The sequence below is a fragment of the Rutilus rutilus genome (assembly GCF_951802725.1).
Source record: "Rutilus rutilus genome assembly, chromosome: 21".
NCBI lineage: Eukaryota > Metazoa > Chordata > Actinopteri > Cypriniformes > Leuciscidae > Rutilus > Rutilus rutilus.
In genome coordinates, this window is record NC_140226.1 from 8185347 (window position 1) to 8211895 (window position 26549).

The 26549-nt window shown below is 38.0% G+C and overlaps 1 protein-coding gene across 1 annotated transcript in view; it reads right to left on the bottom strand.

The window, feature by feature from the left end:
• Positions 1–26549, bottom strand: part of kcnk5a (potassium channel, subfamily K, member 5a) — a 45066-nt gene that overhangs the window by 15217 nt on the left and 3300 nt on the right. Inside the window, exons 2-4 of the mRNA XM_084392921.1 lie at positions 10908–11019; positions 10525–10691; positions 10201–10369 (exon numbers count right to left, since the gene is read on the bottom strand). Of these exons, the coding sequence (XP_084249047.1) occupies positions 10201–10369; positions 10525–10691; positions 10908–11019 (448 nt within the window). The remainder of the gene's footprint in view (positions 1–10200; positions 10370–10524; positions 10692–10907; positions 11020–26549) is intronic.

Here is a 26549-nt window from a genome sequence, read left to right on the forward strand (position 1 = left end):
AACTACTATTTTTATTGCAGGTTTTCTGGAAGCCCCAGTTGAAGGCATCAAGAACAGCTGTTGGCCTAAACGTGTCAGCCTGGACAGACATCTATTCCAGTCCTACAACACACCAACCTCTCTGCTTTTGCTGACTACCATGTTCTTTTAAGGTATTACTGGAACAAAACAACTGAGCACCTGAGACAGTGGAATTTGTGGTTGTAGAGAGTACCACATGTATCAGTGGAATTTGTGGTTGTAGAGAATACCACATGTATTAGTAGATTTGAAGTCACAGAGAATTGTTTTAGGAGTTGCAAAGATCTTTCTCTCTTCCACAAATACAACACAACAGTTACTCAAATTAAATTCTTAATTGCAGACGCAAAAATTCTATTTTATGAATCACAAATTATCTAACCCATAGACTTTTTGTTGCTATACAGTTGCTGCAGTGAATGGTGCAAAACATTCACACACCCGTTTCAAAAATGTTAAGCAATGGAAAAATTTTGCGCATCCCCAAGTCAGTATGTAACTATGCAATGAAAGTTGTGCACATCATCTCAACTCAGCTCAAATTTTATTTATAAAACACTTTCAAACCTATAAGAATGGACCAAACTAAGTGATGTAAATTGCATTGAACTCTAAAATTATTACAAACATAAAATAACAATAAATCACAATCAAGCCATCCATCATACAGCAAATTACTCACATTTATCAGACCTAATCAAGCACCAAAAGCCAGACGAAATAAGTCAGTCAGTTAGATCACTTTTGAAAGTGTCCATACTTGAGGATTTTATAGAGAAGGGCAGTTCATTCCAAAGTGCAGGAGCTGCAACAGTACAGGTGCGATCTCTTCTACGCCTCAAATGCGATCATGGGACAGTTAAACATATACACTGAGAGGGACGGAAGAGTCTGCTCAGCTCAAATTTTATTTATAAAACACTTTCAAAACTATATATCTTTTATAGACTTTGGAGCCTGATCATGCAGTGCTTTGTAAACAAACATTAACACCTTGCATTTTGTATTATTCAGGTAACCAATGAAGAGATATCACCAGGTGTTATATGATCCATTTTCCTGGTATTAGTTAAAAGTCTTGCTGCGGCATTTTGGACATACTGAAGATGTGCCACCAAGGCTTCACTTATGCCCAAGTATAAAGCATTACAATAATCCAGCCATGTGGAAATAAAAGCATGTGCAACAACAGTCTCCAAATCCTTGGTTGAAAGAATAGGTTTCAGTAGACAATTTTCACAACTGAAAAAAAAAAAATACTTTCACAACTGTTTAAATGACAATCAAAATGGAGATCGGAATAGAAAATTACTCCCCCAAGTCCTTTACATAAGGATTTTACTAGACAGTAGTCCATAACTGTCAGTCAGTCCTTTCTCAGGCTGTTTGTTCCCAAACATAATAAACTCAGTCTTATCCTCGTTTAGTTGTAGGATGTAATCACTTGCAAACCACCCCTTCGCCCCAGTCAAACACTTATGAAAATGAACAAAGGATATACAGTAATCAAACTAAGAGGAAAGTACAATTGCGTATAAATAATTTTATATTTTAAAAAAATTGACCCCCAGGGGCAGCATATATAAAGAGAACAGTTGGGAGCCCCCGAGAGATAGTTACTGATGCTGATCGTTTCCAATCTTAACTGAGCATCTCCTGTCCTGCAGATTGCCAGCAGCCATATCACCCTGTAGCCCAAGACTGGTTGCCCACTGAAGCTAAGCAGGGCTGAGCCTGGTTAGTACCTGGATGGGAGACCTCCTGAGAAAACCAGGTTGCTGCTGGAAGAGGTGTTAGTGAGGCCAGCAGGGGGTGCTCACCCTGTGGTCTGTGTGGGTCCTAATGCCCCAGTATAGTGACGGGGACACTATACTGCCAAAAAGAGCACCGTCCTTCGGATGAGACGTTAAACCGAGGTCCTGACTCTCTGTGGTCATTAAAAATCCCAGGATGTCCTTCGAAAAAGAGTAGGGGTGTAACCCCGGCATCCTGGCCAAATTTGCCCCTTGGCCTCTGTCCATCATGGCCTCCTAATCATCCCCATATACTGATTGGCTTCATCACTGTCTCCTCTCCACCAGTAAGCTGGTGTGTGGTGGGCGTTCTGGCGCAATATGGCTGCCGTCGCATCATCCAAGTGGATGCTGCACATTGGTGGTGGTTGAGGAGATTCCCCCATCTATGTAAAGCGCTTTGAGGTCTCAGAAAAAGCGCTATATAAATGTAACGAATTATTATTATTATTATTATTATTATAATAAGAGGAGAACCATTTAAACGCCACACCCTTGATACCTACATAATCTCTAAGGCTTTCTATTAAAAAAAATTATCTATGGAATCACAGGCTGCGTTCAAATCTAACAACATTAAAGCAACACCTTTTCCGGAGTCAATACAAAATATCATTAGCAACCTTCAATAAAGCTGACTCTGTGGTGTTTAGTCCTTAAATCACAAAATTAACGGAATGCATAGCTGATATAAAAAATTGGATGACTCGTAATTTCCTACTTCTAAATTCTGAAAAAACAGAGATTCTAATTATTGGACAAAAAACTTCCTCACATAATAATCTAGATAGAATACTGTCTAACATTTGATGGCTGCTCTGTTAAGTCTTCGTCGTCGGTTAGGAACCTCGGTGTGCTCTTTGACACCAACCTTTCATTTGAAAGTCACGTGTCTAGTATCTGTAAAACCGCATTTTTCCATCTTAAAAATATATCTAAATTACGCCATATGCTCTCATTGACAAATGCGGAACAATTAGTTTATGCATTCATGACCTCAAGGCTAGATTATTGTAATGCTCTACTGGGTGGTTGCCCTGCACGCTTAAACTACAGCTAGTTCAAAACGCAGCAGCTCGAGTTCTTACCAGAACCAGGAAGTATGACCATATTAGCCCAGTTATGTCAACACTGCATTGGCTGCCTATTAAACATTGTATAAATTTAAAAATATTGCTGATTACTTACAAAGCACTAAATGGTTTAGCTCCGCAGTACTTGAGCGAGCTCTTAACGCATTATAGTCCTTCACGTCTATTGCAAACTCAAAATTCCGTCCAGTTAATAATACCTAGAATATCAAAATCAACTGCTGGCGGTAGATCCTTTTCCTATTTAGCACCAAAACTTTGGAACAGTCTTCCTAACATTGTCCGGGAAGCAGACACACTCTGTCAGTTCAAAGCTAGATTAAAGGCACATCTCTTTGACCTAGCATTCACATAATACATTATAGACTTCTATAATTCAATGTTAGGCTGCATAGATTAGGTCAGCCGGAACCGGGAACACTTCCCATAAATCCTGATGTACTCGTTACATCATAAGAAGAATCGCATCTACGCTAATTTTAGTGTCTTTGTTTATCCCGAGGTTTTCCCACAGCCTGCCGGATCCAGGCCGTATCCAGATCTGATGAAGGACCTTCGCCTGGACCCGATGACAACGCAGTGCTGAGGTGCCAACTAGTCTCTCCTTATGGAGGATCCCTTTCCCACTCTACAGATAAAGAGTTGTCGGGAAAATTAATTTCGCCTACCTACCCCGAAGTGACAAAATAAGATAAAATTCTGTATCAAAATTTATAAGGAAAGACCAGTACTTTGTTTAGGCTTGGTTTGTAGGGAATTACAAACCTGCGCACATATATTCAAACACACATAACTATAGAACCAATTCTTAATGCTCATGTGAACGCCATCAGCGTTTATCACAGGTTCGCGTTTCAAGTCTGTGTAGAGAGAATGGTGTCGTCTTGGCGGCCCCTAATTTAATAACAAATGATCGTTGCGACGGAAGCGAATCAATCAAAACTAACTTTAGCTGGAAAATAACTTTATTAAAGAACCACTAAAGCCAAAACAATCTCTGTTACCTTAAATTATACGTTTATCTCTGTAAAGCTACTTTGAAACAATCTACATTGTTAAAAGCGCTATATAAATAAAGATGACTTGACTTGATCCAGACTGAAAAATATCCATAGCATTATTTAAAAAAAAACAAAAAAAACAAAAACAACTTGAACATTGTTTATGAACGTCTTTAAGATTTTATTCATAAAAGGAAGTTTTGAAATAGGCCTGAAGTTTTTAAAATCCTGTGGATCCAGGATCGTCTTCTGTAAACTGGTTCAACAATGGCATGCTTCCCCTATGATGGCACAGTGCCATAAAATAAAAGGCTATTAATAATTGCTAAAATACTAGGACTAATAATGTCAACGACCCCCTTAAGTAGTCACGAAGAAAGAACTTCATAAAGTGAGGTAGTCGGCTTTAAAAGCAATATATCTTTCAACTGGGCTAAGGAAATGAATTCAAATTTACTCAAGCAATGTGAAGGATTCATTGCTTCAACTACAACGTTCCCTACTGGCGAAATATTCAACCTTATAAGATCAACTGTGTTAATGAAAAACTTATAAAAACTCACAATCCTTGGACAGGGAAGAGAAAATGTTACTACTGTAGATGGACTAAGTACCTTATATGGTTGCAATTTGCAAACAATGCCTTTGGGTTATTTACATTTTGTGGTATAATTTGCAAAAAAATATGAAAATCTAGCAGCTTTAACATTTTATAAATTTCGAATTCATACGATTTGTCTAAACCCTAGTGATGGGTAAGTTTAGGGGCGGGGTCAGGGGTAGGTCATTTGTGCAGATTCACACGAATTGGGCAACTCGTAAAATATGTACGATTTAGCAAAAATCATACGAATTCGTACGAGTGAGGTCGTATGAATTCGTACAAATTAGCCACCACGTAAAATATGTACGAATTGCCATGAGATCGGGTTGGTAATACATTTCTTAAAAGTCAAATTGAACCTAATAAACATATGGTCCAATAGCGGTTTCATATTGGACCATATGTTTTTAATCTTTATTCCCAAAGAAAACACAGAATCAAGCGTATGACCATGATCATGTGTTGGTCCAAAGACACATTGAGATAAATTAAAAGAATCAACCAAATTCAAAAAAAAATTCTTGGGTCATAGGTTTAGGACAATAAACATGGATATTAAACTCACCCAGAATCAAAATCCTATCTGCAGATGGAACAACCACAGATAACTCCTAAAATTCAAGAAAATTTGTGTTGTATCTGGGAGGCCTAGGGCAGGTCAATCTTCATAAATTAAACTTCAAAACTTTTGAAACTTTCAACATGCAACAACTTGCACTTAATCATATTAAAAATTGCAGCCAGACCTCCACCTCGACGAGTAGTCGTCAAGGTACTTAAAACATTACACCTAGGGGGTAAGAGTTCAGCAAGAGAGCTCATATCAGCACCAAGTCTCAGTAGTAGAAAGAAAAGTCCAATCCATGTGTTACATAAAAGCCATTTAAAATAAATGTTTTGTTAACAACTGAACTTGCATTTATCAAGGCCATATGCACTGTAGTCGACTCAAGCTGATAAGAAGAAATGACACTTAGCTCTATTGACCCAATTCATCTCACAGAACAGAGATTTGAGTGAACCACTCCATGTTTGGTCCCTCTGAACATTGTCCAAGACAATGGTGACAAGGAAAATGGGTATCGGATAGGAAAGCCATGACTCCGTCGCTGATCTTACTCCACTGGACAGGTTCCTCAAATTCTTAAGTTTCACTAAGACTCCAGCACATCTGCCTCGTCTCCTACGTTGTCTTCTCTTCCAGCACACGCAGCCAGATATACGTGACAAACTTTCATCAGCGCCTGAAACATACACATCTTTTCTGCAAACAACTTCATATTCAAATCGCGGCTCCATATGTCCATTGCTGGGGGTCGAATACTAACTACAAGAAAATGTTCTGTTTTACTTCATATTTACTGATACACGTGTGGCTGTTCTCTACAGCTACAAATTGACCAGTCACAGGTGCTCAGTTGTTTTGCTCCAATAACACCTTCATATTTTGCATATGCGAATTGGATGTATGCAAATATAACAAAGGGACATAACTGAAAATTACAAGAGCAAAGATCTTTACTTCATAAAGAAAAGCTATTTATCTGCTATATATGTTAAAAGGTAAGATTTCTTTATAAAGTGTCTACTGTGAGAGGTATAGTTAAAAAACACACACTTTTCTTTTGTCGTGGGACACAAGAGGAGAGAGAGCATTCAATCTCAATCATCAATTTGTTTAATATAAAAAGATGCAATGATAGTTAATGGTGACCAAAACTATCAGTCTCTTAATGTTCTACTGTGCATTTCCTTTTGTGTCCCACTGAAAACAGTGTGTCTGTGTCTGTGTCTTTTTTTTTTTTATACAAAATATCAGTGTGTATACTTGAGTTTTATTCTTGAGTCAACTATTTCTTTTAATTTGTAACTTAGAGACTAGTTATATTAGCCTTTAAATTATTTTGTACATCTACTGAATGCATGAATGTGAATGCCTTAATATTTAGCCATTTAATCTTAAGATTTGGCCTGAACGATATTCTGTTTTAACATCGACATCGCGATGTGCGCATGAGCGATAGTCACATCGCCAGAACATGCGATGTGAAGGGTAACGTTAGTAGCACCCATGGTGTATTAAGAGAACGGTAGCACACAGTAAACACGAGTTTGTTGTATGGCTTGCTGGTGGGGTGACATGCACGTTCCGCGTGCCTGCACAGTGATTGGTTCGCTGTGCTGCTGCTTACCGCTCACAGCCAACATTCACTGGCAATCCTATAGCTAAAAATTGGCGACGAAGAGGATCCGCCGCAAAAAAATTATGTTTTCGTACCAAAAATAAAGTCAAAATCAGCTATTTGGGACTATTTCGGCTACAAAAAGGAGGATGTTGACCAAAAAGAGGTACTTTGCCTGGAGTGTTATAAAGTTGTGGATGGTTGTCTTTTTAAAAAAGTCTTTTGTCTTTTATTTTTCGTGTTCGCATTTATGAGGAAAAAACAATGTTACGTGACAGTTCTCCATTACGGACGCGACCGCTCTGAAAGCGGCACTAAAAGACTGCTTTAAAACTTTCACAGAGACCTCAAACAGAAAGCACAAAGCCTTTCTTTAAAGCGAATTTCGTTTTGTATTAATTGTATCTTAATTTTAATCAGTGTTCCATTATCCAATTTCCAGGATTTAATAAATAAAAAGTAAATATAGCAGACAATAGATAATCACGACACGGAGGCCCCAGCGCCTGAACTGGAGCTTAAGCTATCATTCATGAACCGAAACTCATCGTATTAGGTAGCCTACTTGCCTCACACACCTAAAAAAAAATATATAGAGGATGAATTGGAGATGAAATTTAGCTCTGTAGCTAATTCTGGCTTCATTGTCCCTGTCAAAAATTTAAATAAAAATAAATAAAATAGAAATATATCTATTATCTACAGAAATCTCAACTTTTAAACAGAACCATTCACAACAAAATAAAACGATGTAATCCGTATGAAATGTGCATTTCTCTCCGGCGCGTTCACTACTGCGAAGATTGCGAGTCAGTATCGTCGACTTCATCTTTGCAGCAGACACAGAAAACACTTGTTTATTAATAAACAATTAAAATGTCTCATTGCAATATTTTACATATTCATAATCATTACTTTTGCTGGTTCTTTGTGACAGCTTTTAGGTGCTGTTTACATGAACTGCACTGCATCAGCACCGAAAACATAGAGAGAGAGAGAGAAAAAGATTTTTTTTACTTATTTTGAGGAATTATAGCCTAATGAACAAACAAACATCTGTTAAGAGTGCCGCCACGTTGGATTGCGTAGAACGTTCACCAAATTCTGACAGAAATATGTTCTAATTTTGGAATAAAATATTAAGTGACCTTTTTGTCACTTGTAATGAAGCTTGCTTATTAGTGAAATTAAATATCATGGAATGGTAATTATTGACTTTAGCCTGGATTGATGGCTCGCAATATCACTGGGAAAAAAAAAAATATCGCTATGTATTTTTTTTTCCAATATCGTGCAGCCCTAATTTATATAAAGATTTATTATATAAGATGACAATTTTTTTCAGATGTATTTTCCAACAAAAAAACATTTGTCTTATATTCAGAACAATATGGTAATTTATCTTAACACTGTTCTTTGTCATTCTAAATTCAAAATAATCTATTCATTTCTTAATATCAATTTCTGATTATCTCAGGTTACCATGGTCACAGGTTGACACAGGAGGTCATGACTTCACATCGCATGGCCACGACATAAGGATGTCGTTACCACAACAAAATCATCTTGTGACCATGACTTAACACGTTCTCAAGAGTTACTACTGTATGTCGTAGCCACGACAAATCTAGGTGAACAAAACATGTCCTTTCCTGGTCACCGTATTCATTTTCTTACCTCTGTAAGGGCAATTTTTATAACTACCTTGTATCTGTGTTGTTTTTGTCAAATATTTAATCAATTAATCCGATCAATCAGAATACTATAGTCTTTTACCAATTCAATTTTGATAAACATCAACAATGTATGCATGTATGCATATATATACACACACGTATATATACACACATACATATTATGTGTGTATATATACACATGTATAACAACTGGAGATAGATAGAGATAGATAGAGATAGATAGAGATAGATAGAGATAGATAGAGATAGATAGAGATAGATAGAGATAGATAGATAGACTCAGCAAAAAAAGAAACGTCCCTTTTTCAGGACTGTGTATTTCAACAATAATGTTGTAAAAATCCAAATAACTTTACAGATCTTCATTGTAAAGGGTTTAAACAATGTTTTCCATGCATGTTCAATTAACCATAATCAATTAATTAACATGCACCTGTGGAATGGTCGTTAAGACCTTAACAGCTTACAGAGAGTAGGCATTTAAGGTCACAGTTCTAAAAACGCAGGACACTAAAGAGACTTGTCTACCGACTGTGAAAAACACCCAAAGAAAGATGCCCAGGGTCCCTGCTCATCTGCGTGAACGTGCATTAGGCATGCTGCAGGGTGGCATGAGGACTGCTGATGTGGCTAGGGCAATAAATTGCCATGTCCGCACTGTGAGACGCCTAAGACAGCGCTACAGGGAGACAGGAAGGACAGCTGATCATCCTCGCAGTGGAAGACCACGTGTAACAACACCTGCACAGGATCGGTACATCCGAATATCACACCTGCGTGACAGGTACAGGATGGCCACACCAACTGCCCGAGTCACACCAGGAACACACAATCCCTCCATCAGTGCTCAGACTGTCCGCAATAGGCTGAGAGAGGCTGGACTGAGGGCTTGTAGGCCTGTTGTAAGGCAGGTCCTTACCAGACATCACCAGCAACAACGCCGCCTATGGGCACAAACCCACCTTCGCTGGACCAGACAGGAGTGGCAAAAAGTGCTCTTCACTGATGAGTCACGGTTTTGTCTCACCAGGGGTGATGGACGGATTCGTGTTTATCGTCGAAGGAATGAGCGTTACACCGAGGCCTGTACCCTGGAGCGGGATCGATTTGGAGGTGGGGGGTCCGTCACGATCCTCCAGCAGGACATTGCCACCAGCCATACTGCTCGTTCTGTGCGTGAGTTTCTGCATGACAGCAATGTCAGTGTTCTGCCATGGCCAGCGAAGAGCCCGGATCTCAATCCCATTGAGCACGTCTGGGACCTGTTGGATCGCAGGGTGAGGCCTAGGGCCATTCCCCCCAGAAATGTCCAGGAACTTGCAAGTGCCTTGGTGGAAGAGTGGGGTAACATCTCACAGCAAGAACTGACAAATCTGGTCCAGTCCATGAGGAGGAGATGCACTGCAGTACTTCAAGCAGCTGGTGGCCACACCAGATACTGACTGGTACTTTTGATTTTGAGCCTCCCTTCATTCAGGGACACATTATTCTATTTCTGTTAGTCACATGTCTGTGAAACATTTTTAGTTTATGTCTTATGGTGTTGACTCTTTTAGTGTTCATACAAATATTTACACACATTAAGTTTACTGAAAGTAAAAACAGTTGAAAGTCAGAGGACGTTTCTTTTTTTGCTGAAGATAGATAGATAGATAGATAGATAGATAGATAGATAGATAGATAGATAGATAGATAGATAGATAGATAGATAGATAGATAGATAGATAGAGCCAACTTAAGTGACTATTAATTTGTGAAATTAATCAAGTGATCTATGATAACAAGCAGTTTTAACAACAAAGACACCCACCTGCTACAAGATCACCGAAACCAATAGTTGTCAAAGTGACAAAAGAAAAATACAAGCCCTCGATATAGGTCCAGCCTTCTTGAGACATGAATACAAATGGAGGAATCAGCAAATGGACCAGCACACCCCATAACAGAAAGACAGCTGTGCAGGTGAACTGCGTTTTCCGCTTTGAGAAGCCAAAAAAAAAACAAAAAAAAAAAAAACACAAAAATAGATTTTCAAAATGCAGTTAGAAGTTCTCATAGCTATTTTTGTTATAGTTTATATTTATTATAGTGATAATCATTTTTACAATACAATGCCTGTGTGTTTGCTCCTTACCAATGTTACTCCTTTCTTAGTAAGATATTGCCCAAGGTGTTTAGCTCTTCCACCAAAAAACTTTCCAAGTTCACTGATCCAGGTGAAACACAGCGGCACTCCAAAAAGACCATAAAATATACAGAAAACCCTCCCTGAAGGCGTTTTTGGCGCAATATTTCCATAACCTGCAGAAATAATAATAATAATAATAACAATAATAACAATAATAATAATAATAATAATAATAATAATAATAACTTATAAATTATTTTTCTGAGTTAATGACGGTAGCATTAATGAATTCACGTGCATTTTTATAAAAAAAATTTGTCTAAAAATAAAAATCAATGTTTCCTTTTATTATTTATCCAAGATACTGCTTAAATGGTCCAAATCCTTACCTATAGTTGTGATAACTGTAGCTGCAAAGATGACGGCATTGGGCCAGTTCCAGTTGTTGAAGGCTTTGTCCCCTGTGATGGTGACGCCTTGTCCTGCAGCATCAGACACCACCTATTTAAAAATGAAAAAAACTGATGAAAACAGCCACACATTCAATTTGAACACAGTATGACATCAAGAGAGGTTATTTTCTAGAGAAGCAGCATGTGGATATGTTGTGTCTGAGACCAGAGCTTACATCCTCTCATGCAAATGATATTATCAGCAGCCCCCTGAGAATGCGGATGAGCCTGCCATCTCTAGGACATGAGTGGGCCATACCTAAAATATATGTTTCTCAACGATGGATCTGAGCTCAGATCAGGCAAAGAAATCAAAGAGGTATAGTGAACAAGGCTTAATACATCCCTTAAATCACAGATAAAAGAATCTGTTGAGTGCAATTATTATACAGAAAAATGCTCACTTAAACAAGAGTTCTCTCTCTCTCCTCTGAGACCTCTCATGTAAAATTAGAGAATAAACATTTATACAGCTTTGATCTGACAACTTAGTAGGTTTGCTCGTTGCATGTCCTTGTTTGTTCTTAGCAATAACAAGACATGCTTCTGCTGCCACACAGATAAATAAGATCCTCTAAGCAATGTGTCAGAAAAATTCTTATTCACAATATTTCGAACAAGCCTGCTGTGTTTTTAAATGTGGGTGACATTTCTGGCAGTACCTCAGTCCTCATTTGGATATCTCTGTAGAATGTGCTATCTTACTCCGGATGTAAGCGGTGCGACATGATGCTTCAAAATCCAATAGAGCCCATTATAACTAGCGATTTTGTCTACACTGGATGAACTGTAGACAATAAAATGATGCTCCGTTTGCTACTGAACAAATGCTTTTTAAAAAGTTTGCTTTTTTTCCAGTGCAGACAGCTTCAAGCTGCCATGCTCGATGAAGCTTTTAAATATATAAAAACTGTATGCAGTCGAGGGGGGCACATTAACTTGATTCCCAAATGTGTCTAGAAAAGCATTAATCTCTTCCAACATTAACAGTGAGGGATCATTTTGTGAGAGCTCTTGAGTTCATAATATCAACACTAGACAGAGAATCTCCCTGTGAACACGAATCAATGTCATGTAGAGATGCGGTCTCATCTGACAATGCAACATCCATGCCACTTTTCATTACATAATTTGTTGCAGATCAACTCCAACTGTTCCTTTTCCACCACACCTTTTCCACTAAAACCACCAGGTGGATTACCACCTGGCCTTGGTACAGAGTGCATTCAAATTTTCAATATCCAGTGTTTCATCAATAACTCAATATTCCTAAAGCCAGAAACTGTCATTGTTGTTTTCCCCTCATTATCTAATTGAATATTCACAGATGCAGATACACAGACTTCTGAAATTTTTACCTCAGGAGTAGGCACAAGTTTAGATGTAGTGCCAATCTCTAATCCTAAAAGCAATGCCTTCAACTCACTCTTTATGCATTCATTTAATTTCATCAAAGCATTCAAAACACTTCAAGCTACCTGTTGTTGCGTAGATCATGTATGTTTTTAGAGCCGGGTGAGAGATCACCCGGGTCACCCAAGCGAGATCACTTTGAAAGAACTAGCAATTTTTCCATCAGGCCACTTTCAATCATCTAATTGACAAAATGCTGCGCTTTCAAAAAGACCACGACAGCCTTGATCATGTGAGAGGCAGATCAAATATTTTCATGGCCTATCACCTCCCCTGTCAAACAAGCACATTTTCCACTGTTATCAGCAGGTACACAGCTAAAAGCCACTGCGCAAGGACATTGGCCCTCATTTATCAAAAGTGCGTACACCAAATTTCCAGCGTACACCCAAAACCACGGTGACTTTGAGATTTATCAATATGGACGTTGGCGTACGGCACGCTCAAATCCTACGCCAGCTCAAGAGGTGGTGTACATGTACGCACTCATGTTTTGAGTGCGGAAATGCGCAGAAAAACAATTCCTAACACCACAAAACGCACTGACAAACTAAAAGATATGATATATTATGACCCACTGTAAAAAACAACAACAACATAGTAATTATAAACTTCAGTGTTTATTTAGTCCAACATGGACTTCAATGTTTAATTTGTGTGACTTTACCAAAGCATTTGATTTGTAGGCATATGTATTCCTTCAGTTGCAAGCCTGTGCGCTTTACCTGACGTTTCAGGGTTAGGCCCGGCAGGTGCGCACGGACTGGGTTCAGTAATGAAAGGCTTTCAATGACCAAAAAATTATTCAGACTGACAAAATAATAAAAATGAAATCTTCTTTTAAATAATAATAATAATAATAATAATAATAATAATAATAATAATAATAATTATTATTATTATTATTATTATTATTAAGACATTCTTCTTCTAAATAACAATAACACTATTGGTCTATATTAAGCAATAAAACTTTCTTACGCTTCTCAACCCACACATTATTAACAGAACTCGTAATTTGGGTCCATATTTTGTTTTTGTGGGCGCCTTTAATCCCACTCTTTAAACTCCCAAATAAAACAATTTTGTTTCTTTCCACTTCCCTGGTGATGGTCTCGATCTCCACGTCGGAGAAGTTTATCTTCTTTGCCGTCTTCCGTGTGTCCATGGCGTAAAATGAGGGCGTGGGGGAAGCGGAGACTTGAATTTATAGGGGCGTGTTATTCTAATGACGATCGTTTTCAGCCGCGGCATTTATCAAGGGCAGGTATTGCGTACACCTGGATTTCAAAGGTACGCACAGCTTCATAAATCAGGCGGTGAGAGGAGTGTAAGCATAATCTTACACCAACATATACGCCCGTTTCTATGCAAGAATGATAAATGAGGGCCAATGTCTCTGCCTCCACACCCAACTCGCCTCACCAGCCAACAGAAACCAAAAATCAACACTTAAATCATGCAGGGTAAAGATGAAATGGAAAACAAAAGTATACTTTGTTTCTACTGAAAAATGTCATTGAGCTTTTCAGTTGAAAAAGTATATTATTAATTAAGTCGCAGGCCAGCGCTGACAAGTTCCTGTTCGCAATAACGTTTCTGTGTGTATGTCTGTGCTGTATGTGTGTGCATTTGTATGGGAGAGTGGGAGAAAAAGAGTAAGCTTTCAATAGAATTATAAAAGGTAATATAGTTGGAAAAACTGAGAATTAGTTTGCCAAATTTTCTGCTTTTTTTTATGTTCATTATTTGCCTGGTCAGTGTCCTTGTGGGTTTAGGTTATTTTCCTGTCGTAGGCTGTAAGGACCTTTGAAATAAGGCCAAAATCACACGGAAACAGAATACAGTCCTGTATCCAAGTCCTTTACACACATTACATAGTTCTGGCATGAAACTCTGAATGGTGCTGGCTTATAGGTCTTTAACTTATTGTTAGCAATCATGTTATCATCAACATAGCACAGCTGATTGGTTGATGTTGCATCAGCGGCCAATGAGTTCGCTGCTCAAGCATTCAAATACTTGCCATGGTTTGTGGTTACAGTCTGACTACAGTCCTACTATGCTTTCAGAAACCCTCCACCTTCCCCAGCTCCACCTGTATAGATCTGCTACGGGGTTAATTCATGCATGTACACATGGTTCATGTATGTTACAGCAAATTCTGTAAAGATATTCGCAATAGCAAGTCTCTGTACTTACTGTGCAGCATAAATCTATCAGATTTTTCTATTCTAATCTAGATTTTTCTATTTCTAATCTATTCTATCTGAAGCATCTATTCTATCTATTCCGCCAAGATCAAATACATTAACATTGCCATATCCATTACCATGCCAATCTCCCGAGAATTGTCATGACAGAAATACTGTTATTTATGAACGCTATGTGAACAGAACCAGACTGGACTACAGTTGTTTGTCACGTCATACAGTGCGAGAGAGCCACTCTGCGCTGCACAATCGCGTTTCTACCGTGTGTTGTGGGTTTTTCCATGTGTGGTTTCGGTAACTTACAGCGATGGAGATATGAGCTGTGTGTCATCTGAAGGTTTTAGATCTAGTCACTGTTCTCCATGGGGGCTGTTCCCGTCAGTTTTGCATTCTGCGTGCGACTCAAATGCTCCACCCAGATATAAAAGCTGCTTTCGGTTAATAAAGATTTGACGAATTAACTCGTTTAGACTCTTGCCAAAGAGACATAATAAGACAGTATTCAAGACTAAGTTGCTGTTTGAATCGGATATTTCGAGGCTCACACCTGTAAGTAAATGCTAAGAGATTGGATAAGAGACCAATCAGAGCAGACTGGGTTTTTCGGAAAGACAGGATTTAAAAAGACGGGAACTAAAACAGGGTTTCAGGCAGGGAGTAAAAAAAGATTCTGTAGCAATGCACAGTATTTAGCCCTATTCAGACGGGAATATTTTTCTAAACAATATTTGACAAAATATTCTAAACAAAATTTTGACTGTGATTTCATTTACAGATTAAGAGGGGACTAACATCTCCTTGTTTATTACAGAGGTGGGAATGTTTTCGGTAGCTCAGGTAGGTCACAGACATGGCAGATTCAGACAGGATTAAAATCACAACGTACTCCTGTGAAACCCAAATTTCTCTAACGTTCTCCAGGAAAAATAGTCCTGTCTCAAATAGGGCTTTTGAGGAAAAAAAAGTTCTCTGAACTTTAATCTATGTAAATGTAGTCTAGCAGTAAGTAAAATAGTGAACTTGTACATGACCACCTTAACGTTTAAAGCCAACATTTGTTGGCACCACAGCAAAAAATGCTTTGCAGCTGGTTGCCATTTTTTAAGTTGTCTCAACTTTTTAATTTTTACAGTGTGAAAGTGTGAATGACTTGAAATGTATTTATAAAAATCTGTTACAATGCACTGCACAAAATTATATGATCAATAAGTTATGACAAATGAACTTTTCAACTTTAAACTTTTTTTTATAAGTTATAAAAGATTAATATATTTTTTTTAAGTCAGTTAAATATAATTTTTTTTTTTTTTACAGTGGTGAATACAATATGTCTGTTGGACAGTCCTCCTTAGCCATTACCTAGCTGAGCTACCTGAAAACATTCCCACCTCTGTAATAAACATGGAGATGTTAGTCCCCTCTTAATCGGTAAATGAAATCACAGAGTATTATTTTTTTTAAAAACTCAAATATTGTTTAGAAAAATATACCCTTCTGAATTGGGCTAAATACTGTACAATGCTACAATACCTTTTATAAATTGAAGGAGTTGGATCTGCAGTTAAAGAAACAGGATTATGACACACAGCATCTTCATTATCAGATTTTGGAGTCAGAAGCTGATAAATTTAAATTACGCAGTTTAGAATTGCAAGCCATACCGTCGCCTAAAGTGCCTGTGCCTATGCCCAGATCTAGACCTCCATTCTCCTCGTTCACCACTGAATGTACTAGTTTCATCGGCACAGAATCAAAGTCCGCCACCCACTACTTCCTCCTGTGTTGGTGCGTCTGTGTTTGGCTTTGATGCGAGTAAATGTGTTACCCTTATTCCTCCTTTCAGAATGACGGAGGTAGACTCTTATTTTGTCGCTTTCGAGCGCATAGCAGCTACATTGTTGACCAAAAGAGTTGTGGTCATTGTTTTACAATGTAAATTAGTGGGTAAGGCTCAGGAAGTGTGTATCAATCAAAGTTTTAACTATGAGACAGTTAAAGCTGCTGTTTCTAAAGCGTACAAATAAGTACCTGGGGCTTATCACCAGAAATTCAGGAACCATCAAAAAATTAACAGTCAAACATTTGGTGGGTTTTCTCGTGAAAAACTGTGTTGTTTGACAAATGGTGTGCAGCAAGCAGAGTTACAACGTTTGAGCAATTACGTGAAGCCTTGTTGTAGAGGATTCAAGTCCTTCAGGCTTACTTGAAAACTACATGTATGTGTGATGAAGTAGGGTTGGAACTAAACTCTGCAGGGCCGTGGCCCTCCAGGAACTGAGTTTGACACCCCTGCCATAGGAGTAGGTCTGATTTTAGGCAATGATAAAAGGCTGGTGGTAAAGTCTTCCCTCAGCCCATTGTTGTGGACAAGCCAGATGTTCTGGGTTTTGTGAACAGGTTGACGTGGGCCAACAGTTTCCTTCTGTCTTTCCTGCCTGGTAACCTGTGCTCAGACTAAAGTTTGATGATGTTTTAGATGTGTCTGAAACATTTACGACTGATAACGTTGACAGAAAGGAATGTATGCAGGATATTTCTCCTAATGTGTGTGTTTTTTACTAGGAATTTGCCATCCAATTTGAGTCTATGCTTGAAACTGGGAAGAAACAGCTGGCGGCTACACAGAAAGCTCATCCGCCTGTAGTCAAGTGTCTCGCTGTGGCAGTACAAAAAGATGAAGTAGCCGATAAGGATGTGGCTTATCTTTGGGAGGACAAAGTGCTCATCAGAAAAGGATCTGAGCTGGAAGTGTTTCAGGTAGTAGTATTAGTACTGATTGCAGCAATGTTACACTAAAATAGTGTCTGTGACTGTTTTGTTGCAACTGATAAGACACAAGTTGTTTTTGTTATTGTGTTTCAGACAAAAAAATAAATGGAGATTCATTTTCCTAATTAAAAAAAAACTTTTTATTTCTTAAAACATGATATATTGTGATTTATTACTGATAATATATCAATTATCGCAGTATCGCCATATCGTCGTGATATTATCGGTATCGTGAACAATGTATCGCGTATCGTATCGTGAAATACCCAGTGATTCCCAGCCCTAGTGCATACATTAGCAGAGCTCTAGTGTGACTGACTGATGTAACAAACGTTGGTAAAACAAATCTTGCTCCATGCTTAATCTTTCCTCAAAGTAGTGAGTACAACAGACAATCTGCATTGATAGACACAGATTTAGGTAATAGTGGCCCACAACTGATTAGCAGAAGAATTTCAGTAAGCAAGTAATAATGTGAGTTAACCTGTTAGCAGGAGACCTACACAATATAAAACTCAAAACTAAGTATTTTGAACACCATATTTCAAGATCAAGCGGTTTGCAAATCCTGCATTGAATTCCGAGATTTGAGAAGCAGTCGTCAGTAAAATAAAGGGAACACAGTAAAAGTTTAGAATTATACTGCTGTGGTATCGTGGTAAAGATGAATTTTAACCACTGATTCTTCATATGCTCGTCCTTGGGCAGTGGAAAAAAACCTGGATTTACCTTCACATTGTAGAGCACATCGTCTTCTCGACATGATGCTATCCAGTATCCACAGGAATCAGCTGCAGCGTTCGAGGGGTTTCAAGTTTTCCCTGGTGTCTGCGTGCGCAATAAGTGGGTGGGCAATATGCTAATGTTTCGACTTGACATCACAACGAAACGGCTTATGACTCGTTTGAAAAACGATTAATTTCATGGACTCCGAGTCAACTCTTACTTTTGAAAGACAAATTTATACAGTGCACTTTCAGATTTAAAACTTTGCAGGATGTTTTCATTAATTTATATGAAGTGAATGAAATCGTTACACACTACATGAAAGTAATCCATTTTCATTTTCAAAAATTCATAATAGGGGCACTTTAATACTCGCGACAGAAAACAAAAGAAACGAGTGTCACATTAATATGCTTAAAGCTTATGTAAAGAGGGATGTAGCTCAGAGTATGTCAAACACCACTTGAATCTTGCCAAATGTGAATTAGGTAAAGCTTTCGTGACATATCTTGGGAAATGTGTGAGTCAAGGACAAGTGCGCCCTGTCGATGCAAAAATTGGATATTAGGATAGACAGGATATTACCATGTTTTTTGCAAGAGCTTTGCTGAATTTGAGTCCCCACTCACAAACTTGAGTCAATCTAAAGTTTTTGAACGGACTTCAGAGTGTCAGTCAGCTTTTGATGCTGTTAAAACGTTGCTGTGTAGCGCCCCAGTTCTTTCAGCTCCAAATTTGACATGAACATTTAAATTAGAAATGGATGAAAGTGAGATGGGAGCTGTCTCCTTTTTCCCCTTTAGGATTAGTCCTGAACATAATGCGGGGCTGTTGGTGGTTGGACCAGAGAAGAGAGGGAGCTCTCTGCCTCTTTGATTGCTCTTGTCTGACGGTTGTTGTGCTGTGTGTTAGATGGTGATTTTGGTTTATCTCTGGAAGCCACTTTTGATACAGTTTGCGCTTTGTGAAAACATCAGAGTCCCATGGATCCTATCTGTATACGTTCTTAATTATTTGAGAAGCCATAGGGGGTGAGTGCCTTTTTTTGTAGGCCAAAAGGCCATCACTTTTTCTCATGTTTATTGGTAAGATAAGGAGATAGGGTATGTCATTGTATGTTTTGTTTCTTTTATTTGATTTGTAGGGAAGTAATTTTTTTGTGGGAAAGTCAGTTTCTGTTTGTTTATTGTTTTGGCATTAGCTCACCCCTGAAGAATTTGCTTCCAAACTTTTTCTGTTGCTGTGTCTTCTTTTATTTTTATTTTATTTTTTTACAAGAAATTGTTTTGTTAAAATCAAACGAATATCACAATGAAAACGAATTTTTTGTAATTATTGTTTTGTCATTTATGTTACACCCTGACCTAAACCAGGGACCATAACAGTTTTCAAAGGTGAAGCATGCTCAGTGACACTGTAAATCCCATGGCCACAATTTTGTGTTCATGTGGAACATTAGAGAATCGCTAACTGGTCCGTAAAATGTCACTTTGTAAATAAATCATGCAATCAGTAGGCCTAAACTGAATTCAAGCCTACAGAATTCCACAGAAAGCACAGCAGAATTTCCGACCCAACGAGTTGTACCGGTTGCATACATTTCATTCAATTCAGCAGATTTTCTTCCAAAACCAGCACAAAACAATGCATAGATTCCATGTGGGCCTATCACATGTTGTGCTGTCCTTCATTTTGAACAGATGACTTAAGATGTTACGAGCTAACCTGAGTATAAAGCATGAGATGCTATTCTTATGTGCTGAACAATTTATTTAAATTAGGAAGGGAGTTCACACAAGCCCCTAGCTAAACATTCAGGTCATTTGAAAGTAAACGATAATCCATGGTTAAATCTGCATTAAATAACATGAAGGTAAATAATATTTGGATCTTTGCCTTTCACATCATGCAAGGTGTTAAAAGTATTAATTGCTCTAATGCAGTGGCTCCCAAACTTTTTTCCAGGAGACCCCCATTTTCACATTCAAAATCCTTAACGACCCCCAAAGACACAAAAATCTGTAAAGCTTTTATTAAAAATTCAACAACAGCAGAAACACTAAAATAATATGATTAACAACTACGGCCGGATTTGACTTACAACAATGTTATCTACAAACATGTATTACATGTTCAAATAAAGTACTGACCAGAATGTTTTATAAAATGATAAACCTAATATTCCAGCCTGTTTTTTGAACAGAAAAGCAAGCACTGTATGCATAATTTAGTATGGCAGCTAATTTGAATGACAAAAGTTTTATTCAAATTCTGAATGGATTATACACTTTTATAATGGATTATACTATACATCCCAAGTATTGGGACACCCATTGAATTCAGGTGTTCCAATCACTTCCATGGCCACAGTTGTATAAAATCAAGCACCTAGGCATGCAGACTGCTTCTACAAACATTTGTGAAAGAATGGGTCACTCTGGGGAGCTCAAGCATGGTACCGTGATATTGCAAGTCCATTCGTGAAATTTACTCACAACTAAAGATTCAACGGTCAACTGTTAGTGGTATAATAACAAAGTGGAAGCAATTGGGAACAACAGCAACTTAGCCACGAAGTGGTAGGCCACGTAAAACCACAGAGCAGGGTCAATGCATGCTGAGGTGCAAGTCGCCAACTTTCTGCAGAGTCAATAGCTACAGACCTCCAAACTTAGCTCAAGAACAGTGCGTAGAGAGCTTCATGGAACGAGTTTCCATGGCCAAGCAGCTGCATCCAAGCCTTAAATCACCAAGTGCAGTGCAATGCAAAGCATGGGATGCATTGGTGTGAAGGTGGTTTATAGGTGGTTTCTAGTGGACTCTAGAGCAGTGGAGACGAGTTCTCTGGAGTGACGAATCACGCGGTTGCCAGGAGAACGGTACACTGAAAAAAATGATTTATTGACTTAGTAGAATTTACAAAAAAAAAATATGTTAATTGGTTTCACATAATTCATTTTAGCTACATTTAAACAAATGCATTACGTTGAACTAAGTTCAACTTGATGCATTTGTTTAAATGTAGCTAAAATCAATTGCGTGGAACCACTTATGATAAAAACATTTAGAAAATTCAATGAATTTACTGAAATCATTGAATTTACTAAAAAAAATTATCGTAAGTGGTTCCACGCAATTGATTTTAGCTACATTTAAACAAATGCATTAAGCTGAACTTAGTTCAACGTAATGCATTTGTTTAAATGTAGCTAAAATCAATTATGTGGATCCAATTAACATAATTTCTTTTAGTAAATTCAACTAGTCAATGAATAATTTTTTTCAGTGTACTTGCCTGATTGCATTGTGCCAAGTGTAAAGTTTAGTGGAGGGGGCATTATGGTGTGGGGTTGTTTTTCAGGGGTTGGGCTTGGCCCCTTAGTTCCAGTGAAAGGAACTCTTAATGCTTCAGCATACCAAGACATTTTGGACAATTTCATGCTCCCAACTTTGTGGGAACAGTTTGGGGATGGCCCCTTCTGTTCCAACATGACTGCGCACCAGTGCACAAAGCAAGGTCCATAAAGACATGGATGAGCGGGTTTGGTGAGGAAGAACTTGACTGGCCTGCAGAGTCCTGACCTCAACCCGATAGAACACCTTTGGGATGAATTAGAGCGGACACTGCAAGCCAGGCCTTCTCGTCCAACATCAGTGCCTGACCTCACAAATGCGCTTCTGGTCAAAAATGTCCATAAACGCACTCCTTGTGGAAAGCCTTCCCAGAAGAGTTAAATCTGTTATAGCTGCAAAGGATGGGCCAAATATTAAACCCTACAGATTAAGAATGGGATGTCATTAAAGTTCATGTGCATGTAAAAGACGTCCCAAAACTTTTTGCAATATAGTATTTATCACCTAGAAAGCGCACAAAGACCGCTCGCTTTATAATCACTTAAAAGCTGTCACCTCAATTCATCGCAATCTCATAATGTTCCGCTATAATCGATGAAGCTGACTGCACAATGAATCTTACATACTTTGTTTCTGCACAGTATTAAATGTTTTAAACAGTTATTCAGATTTGTGTATTCACAATGGTGTTCATCACAGCAATAAACTCTTAAATAAATACTTACTAGGTAGACTGGGTAAACCCAGCTCGATCTGCCAATCTATCTCGATTTGATTTCGCCTTGCAGCCCAGGCTGGAAACCTGTACATTCTTCTATCCTGCTTCCATTACAAATTTGCAGGGACCAATCACAAACTGTCTTATCCACCTGGCGTGCTATTGGCGGGTTTAATCCAATCCAATTCCTTTTAACCTCTCAACGATGCTCAATGGCTTCTTTAGTTTAGCAAACAAATCGCTCGACTGGGTGTAAATACCACTCACTTTCATGTTTTTTTTTGCACAACCTGCAAAAATTGCTGGATGCCATTGCTGCCTCTGCAAACCACTGATCAATGCTCCAAACCAACACGTTTGTTGACACGTTTCCTGCCTGGAGTTTTCGCTGCAGAATATGTCACCTGGATCGTTGGTCTGATTGGTTGAAGGACTATCCAATTGCGAACAAGTCATTTGATCTATACAGAGCAGACTCCCCAGACTAGCTTAAAGTTCAATCTTAAAAGATTGAGCTTGGTCTGGTGATAGCCAGACTACTTACTAGGCTTTTAATTTACAAAATTAAACATTTTTACATTTTAATCTGGACTACAACATGCCCTAAATATTGAGTGAAAATTTTCAGATTTGTATTATTGTTTGGGAACACTTTACTCTAAGGCTCCATTAGTTAACATTAACTAACAATAAAAAAAAATACTTCTAATGCATTTATCAATCTTAGTTCATGTTAGTTTCAACATTTAATAATATATTAAAATCAAAACCTGGGGCTCGTTCTTCGTACGTTGCTTATTACATCCGAGATCAAATGACACATCCAAGATGATATCATCATGCTAATCATGATCCGGCTAATTGGGTTCTTCGAACACACCTGTTGTTTATGATTAGTATCGCTGGATTGAGTTATCTGAGATAACTGCGCGTTCATGCGCTGGTTTAAAAGGGGATATGTATCGATAGTAGAAACATTGATCAGCAACGCTGCTATTGGCTGTTCAGCGTGGCCAAAGAGCGCGCACAGATTTTCTCCTCAGCAGAGCAAGAACTAATAGTCGAAGTTTATTCGGAATTTTAATGTTTAATCAAAACGCCAGGGAACACCTCAAAGTCTGCAAAAGCCAGGAGAGAGGGCTGGCAAAAAGTAGCAGACAATTTAAATCCGTTAGAAGTGGCCATGTTAGATGTTTTCATCACTTATTAGCCTATATTTTTGTATTTTAATAATTGCATAATTACTTTGTTCATTGTAATGTCAGAGTCACCACACTAGAACATGGGAACAAATAAAAGTGAAGTACAAAAATATTCTACATAATGGTAATTTTTTGTTATATTATAGTCTCTTCTATAAAAGCCACTGTTAAATAAATGGTTGTGTTTAAAAGCAACCAAAAAAAAGGCTGAAAAAAAGAAAAGATCTTAGTAGCCTACACTGTAAAATATTTTTTGCTGCATTAAATTAAGGCTGTATAGTCATTTCAACTGTTAAATCTTGAGTAATGAAGAATTGCTTTGACTTGTGAAAGTGAAAACTGATAAACTTATGTTAATGTAAAAATATTTTGCCATGAGTTATTGATCACATTTTTCCCGAGTGTAGTTCATTGTAATGACATTGTGTTTTCCTCTTTTGTGCACTTTTACATAATACACCAACACTTATATCTGTTCTGTTCCCAAGAAAGTGGTGGCTGAAATGTGCAGTAAGTGGACATTTTCTAACTTCCCAAAGGAAAGATAGTATAAGACTTTGTAATGTCCATTTGTTTCCATTGCACTGGACAGTGAATAAACCCTCTCAGATAATTGTCATATGGAGGAACTAGCCTACCTGCAAGTGCATAAATAACTTTTACATAAATTACTTCATTTATACTTGTATGCTTTATGGCTGCAATATAAGTTGCAGGATTCCACATCTACAGAAAGGCCTACAGAAGAGTCTGCACACACAGAGGAGACATAGGCCTACAGGTGGGCAGTGTATAGCCATCTTTTCCTTTTTATTTGTTGCATGAGGCATGTGTCTAATATCTCTTGTTGCAGGCACTTGACCACTGGCTTTTGTTTTCTTTACAAAGAACAATTGAAATAAAACTCAAGGAACTAAGCATATTTGTCTTTTATTAAACATTTAATGAAATGATTTAATGATTTTTTTTTTGCCAATGTTGTGTAATATGGCACATGCAACAATGTCACAGGCCCTGTCAGCTGTGCAACCCCTCAGACTTTTCAGACACTGAAATCTTCCCTTTAGTTAGCCAAAGTTCATTTCATTGTGTGCCCTTGTCCTGGCTAGAGCTGCATTGTAACTGGTTTGGGTCAGGGAATGGGGTCATAAAACACCTGTCTGCAGGCAGGAACATGTCATAATCACCTATGAAAAAATGCAGTTCTGTTAGGATCAGCATAAGCGTATGTAATACAGTGAGCTTGATATTTAATTGTGGAACTTTCCTTACCACTTTCAAATAATGTGCATAAATGTGAATCTCTGAAAATTCTTAAGTCATGCACAGATCCTGGCCATTTTGCTTTCACATTTGTGATATGGAAGATTTTAGTCAACTGCCTTTTTTTATTTATTTGATATAATATTATTAATCTGGAATATTAAGAATCCCAATAGTAACTGGGCTGCACATTTACATTGTGAACCCCCTTTCTGTTCACATAATCCCCTTCATTGAGGCCTTGATGGCAGTCTATGGTAGCCTATAGTCTATGGTACCAATCACGTTAGTGAAGCCTGAGTGACACATACTGTAATCGGCATGGTCATAAAAAAAAAAAAAAAAAACTGCTTTACAACATTGGGTCTTAAGTGGCTTGGAAATGCCACAAAAAAACCTAAAACTGTTTTTTAAACCTAAAAGCGCCAGGTAAACTCCAAATGACACGACAGACAGCACTTTCCATCAAGTTCCCTGCATCTCCAATAGTGTAAAGGAAAGAGCCACTCGCAAATAATCTTAGGGCAATGCACACAGTTTGTGCTGTAGTTAAAGCCAGACTCCGACAAGTCGAAAATAAATGTGCGTTTCCAACAATTTAATAATGTAAACGACATTCTCACGAGTCACGAGAAAAAAATATACATCTCAGAAAGTGCACTATCGCGCTGCGCTGGACTTCCCGTATCAGCTCCGCTTATAAAGCCGCGATCTAATCCTGTTTACATGAAATAAGCCTGCTCCCGAGCAGGTTTAAGCTTGCGCACCTGTTGCTATGACAGCAAGTCCAGGATGAGCTTCGAAGAACCAAACAATCCAAGATCATGCCAAATCGTCAACAATCAAATCCAGCTAACTGAGTTAGCGACGTACGAAGAACGGGCCCCTGAGCTAACACAAACTAACAATGATCAGTTGTATTTTTTAACCAATGTTAAAGGAGAACTCCGGTCAATTTTAACATTGAGCTCATTTTTTTTGTACATTTGGAGTGCTGTCAGTACAGAGAACAACGACAAAAATTGGTGTTGCCTACACCGAGTTATCCTCTTTTTAAAATGTGCACCCTGTTGACTTCAATGGGGCAAGTTTTAAACCTATGCGCGTGAACTCGACAATCGATTACTGTGGACTTCGACCGAAAACAGGATGTAAATACCGGTATGTGCGCTGGCTGAATAAACATCATTTTTTATATATTTCTTTCACATCTACTGCAGTCAGATTCACCCGCGTTCACTCCTAAGGAATCACTCACATGACCTGTGCACTTGTAATGACACATCAAGGATGTTAAGAGCCTAAAAGCAGGTTTAAAACTTGCCCCATTGAAGTCAACAGGGTGCAAATTTTAAAAAGAGGATAACTCGGTTTAGGCAACACCGATTTTTGTCGTTGTTCTCTGTACTGACAGCACTCCAAATGTACAAAAAAATGAGCTCAATGTTAAAATTGACCGGAGTTCTCCTTTAACAAAGAATAATGTCTGTAACAAATGTAGATATTGCTCTTTGTTAATGTTGATGCATTAACTAACAATAACTAATGAGAGCTTATTGTAAAGTGATACCTATTATTATTAAAGTGAAACTTTTTTTTTACTTTATACATTTATTGTGTATTATTTTATTGTATTTAAATGTTCAGTTCTTTTTGTTATGAGAAAAGTTATTAATCCTGTTGTAGTATCACAACACTTTTTTGCAACTTATTTTAATATCGTAATACTGTATACAGTGATAAAAGCTTCAGCAATTATCGCAACATGAAATTTGATACCATCACATGTCTATCTACAGCCATCTGTGGCTGTAGATGAAATTTCATGTTATTTTAAAATTTAAAATTGTTTTCCAGTAGATGGCAGCAATTTTCCACTAAACCATGGCATATTGTCCATGTTTTCTCCACGAATTAAAGA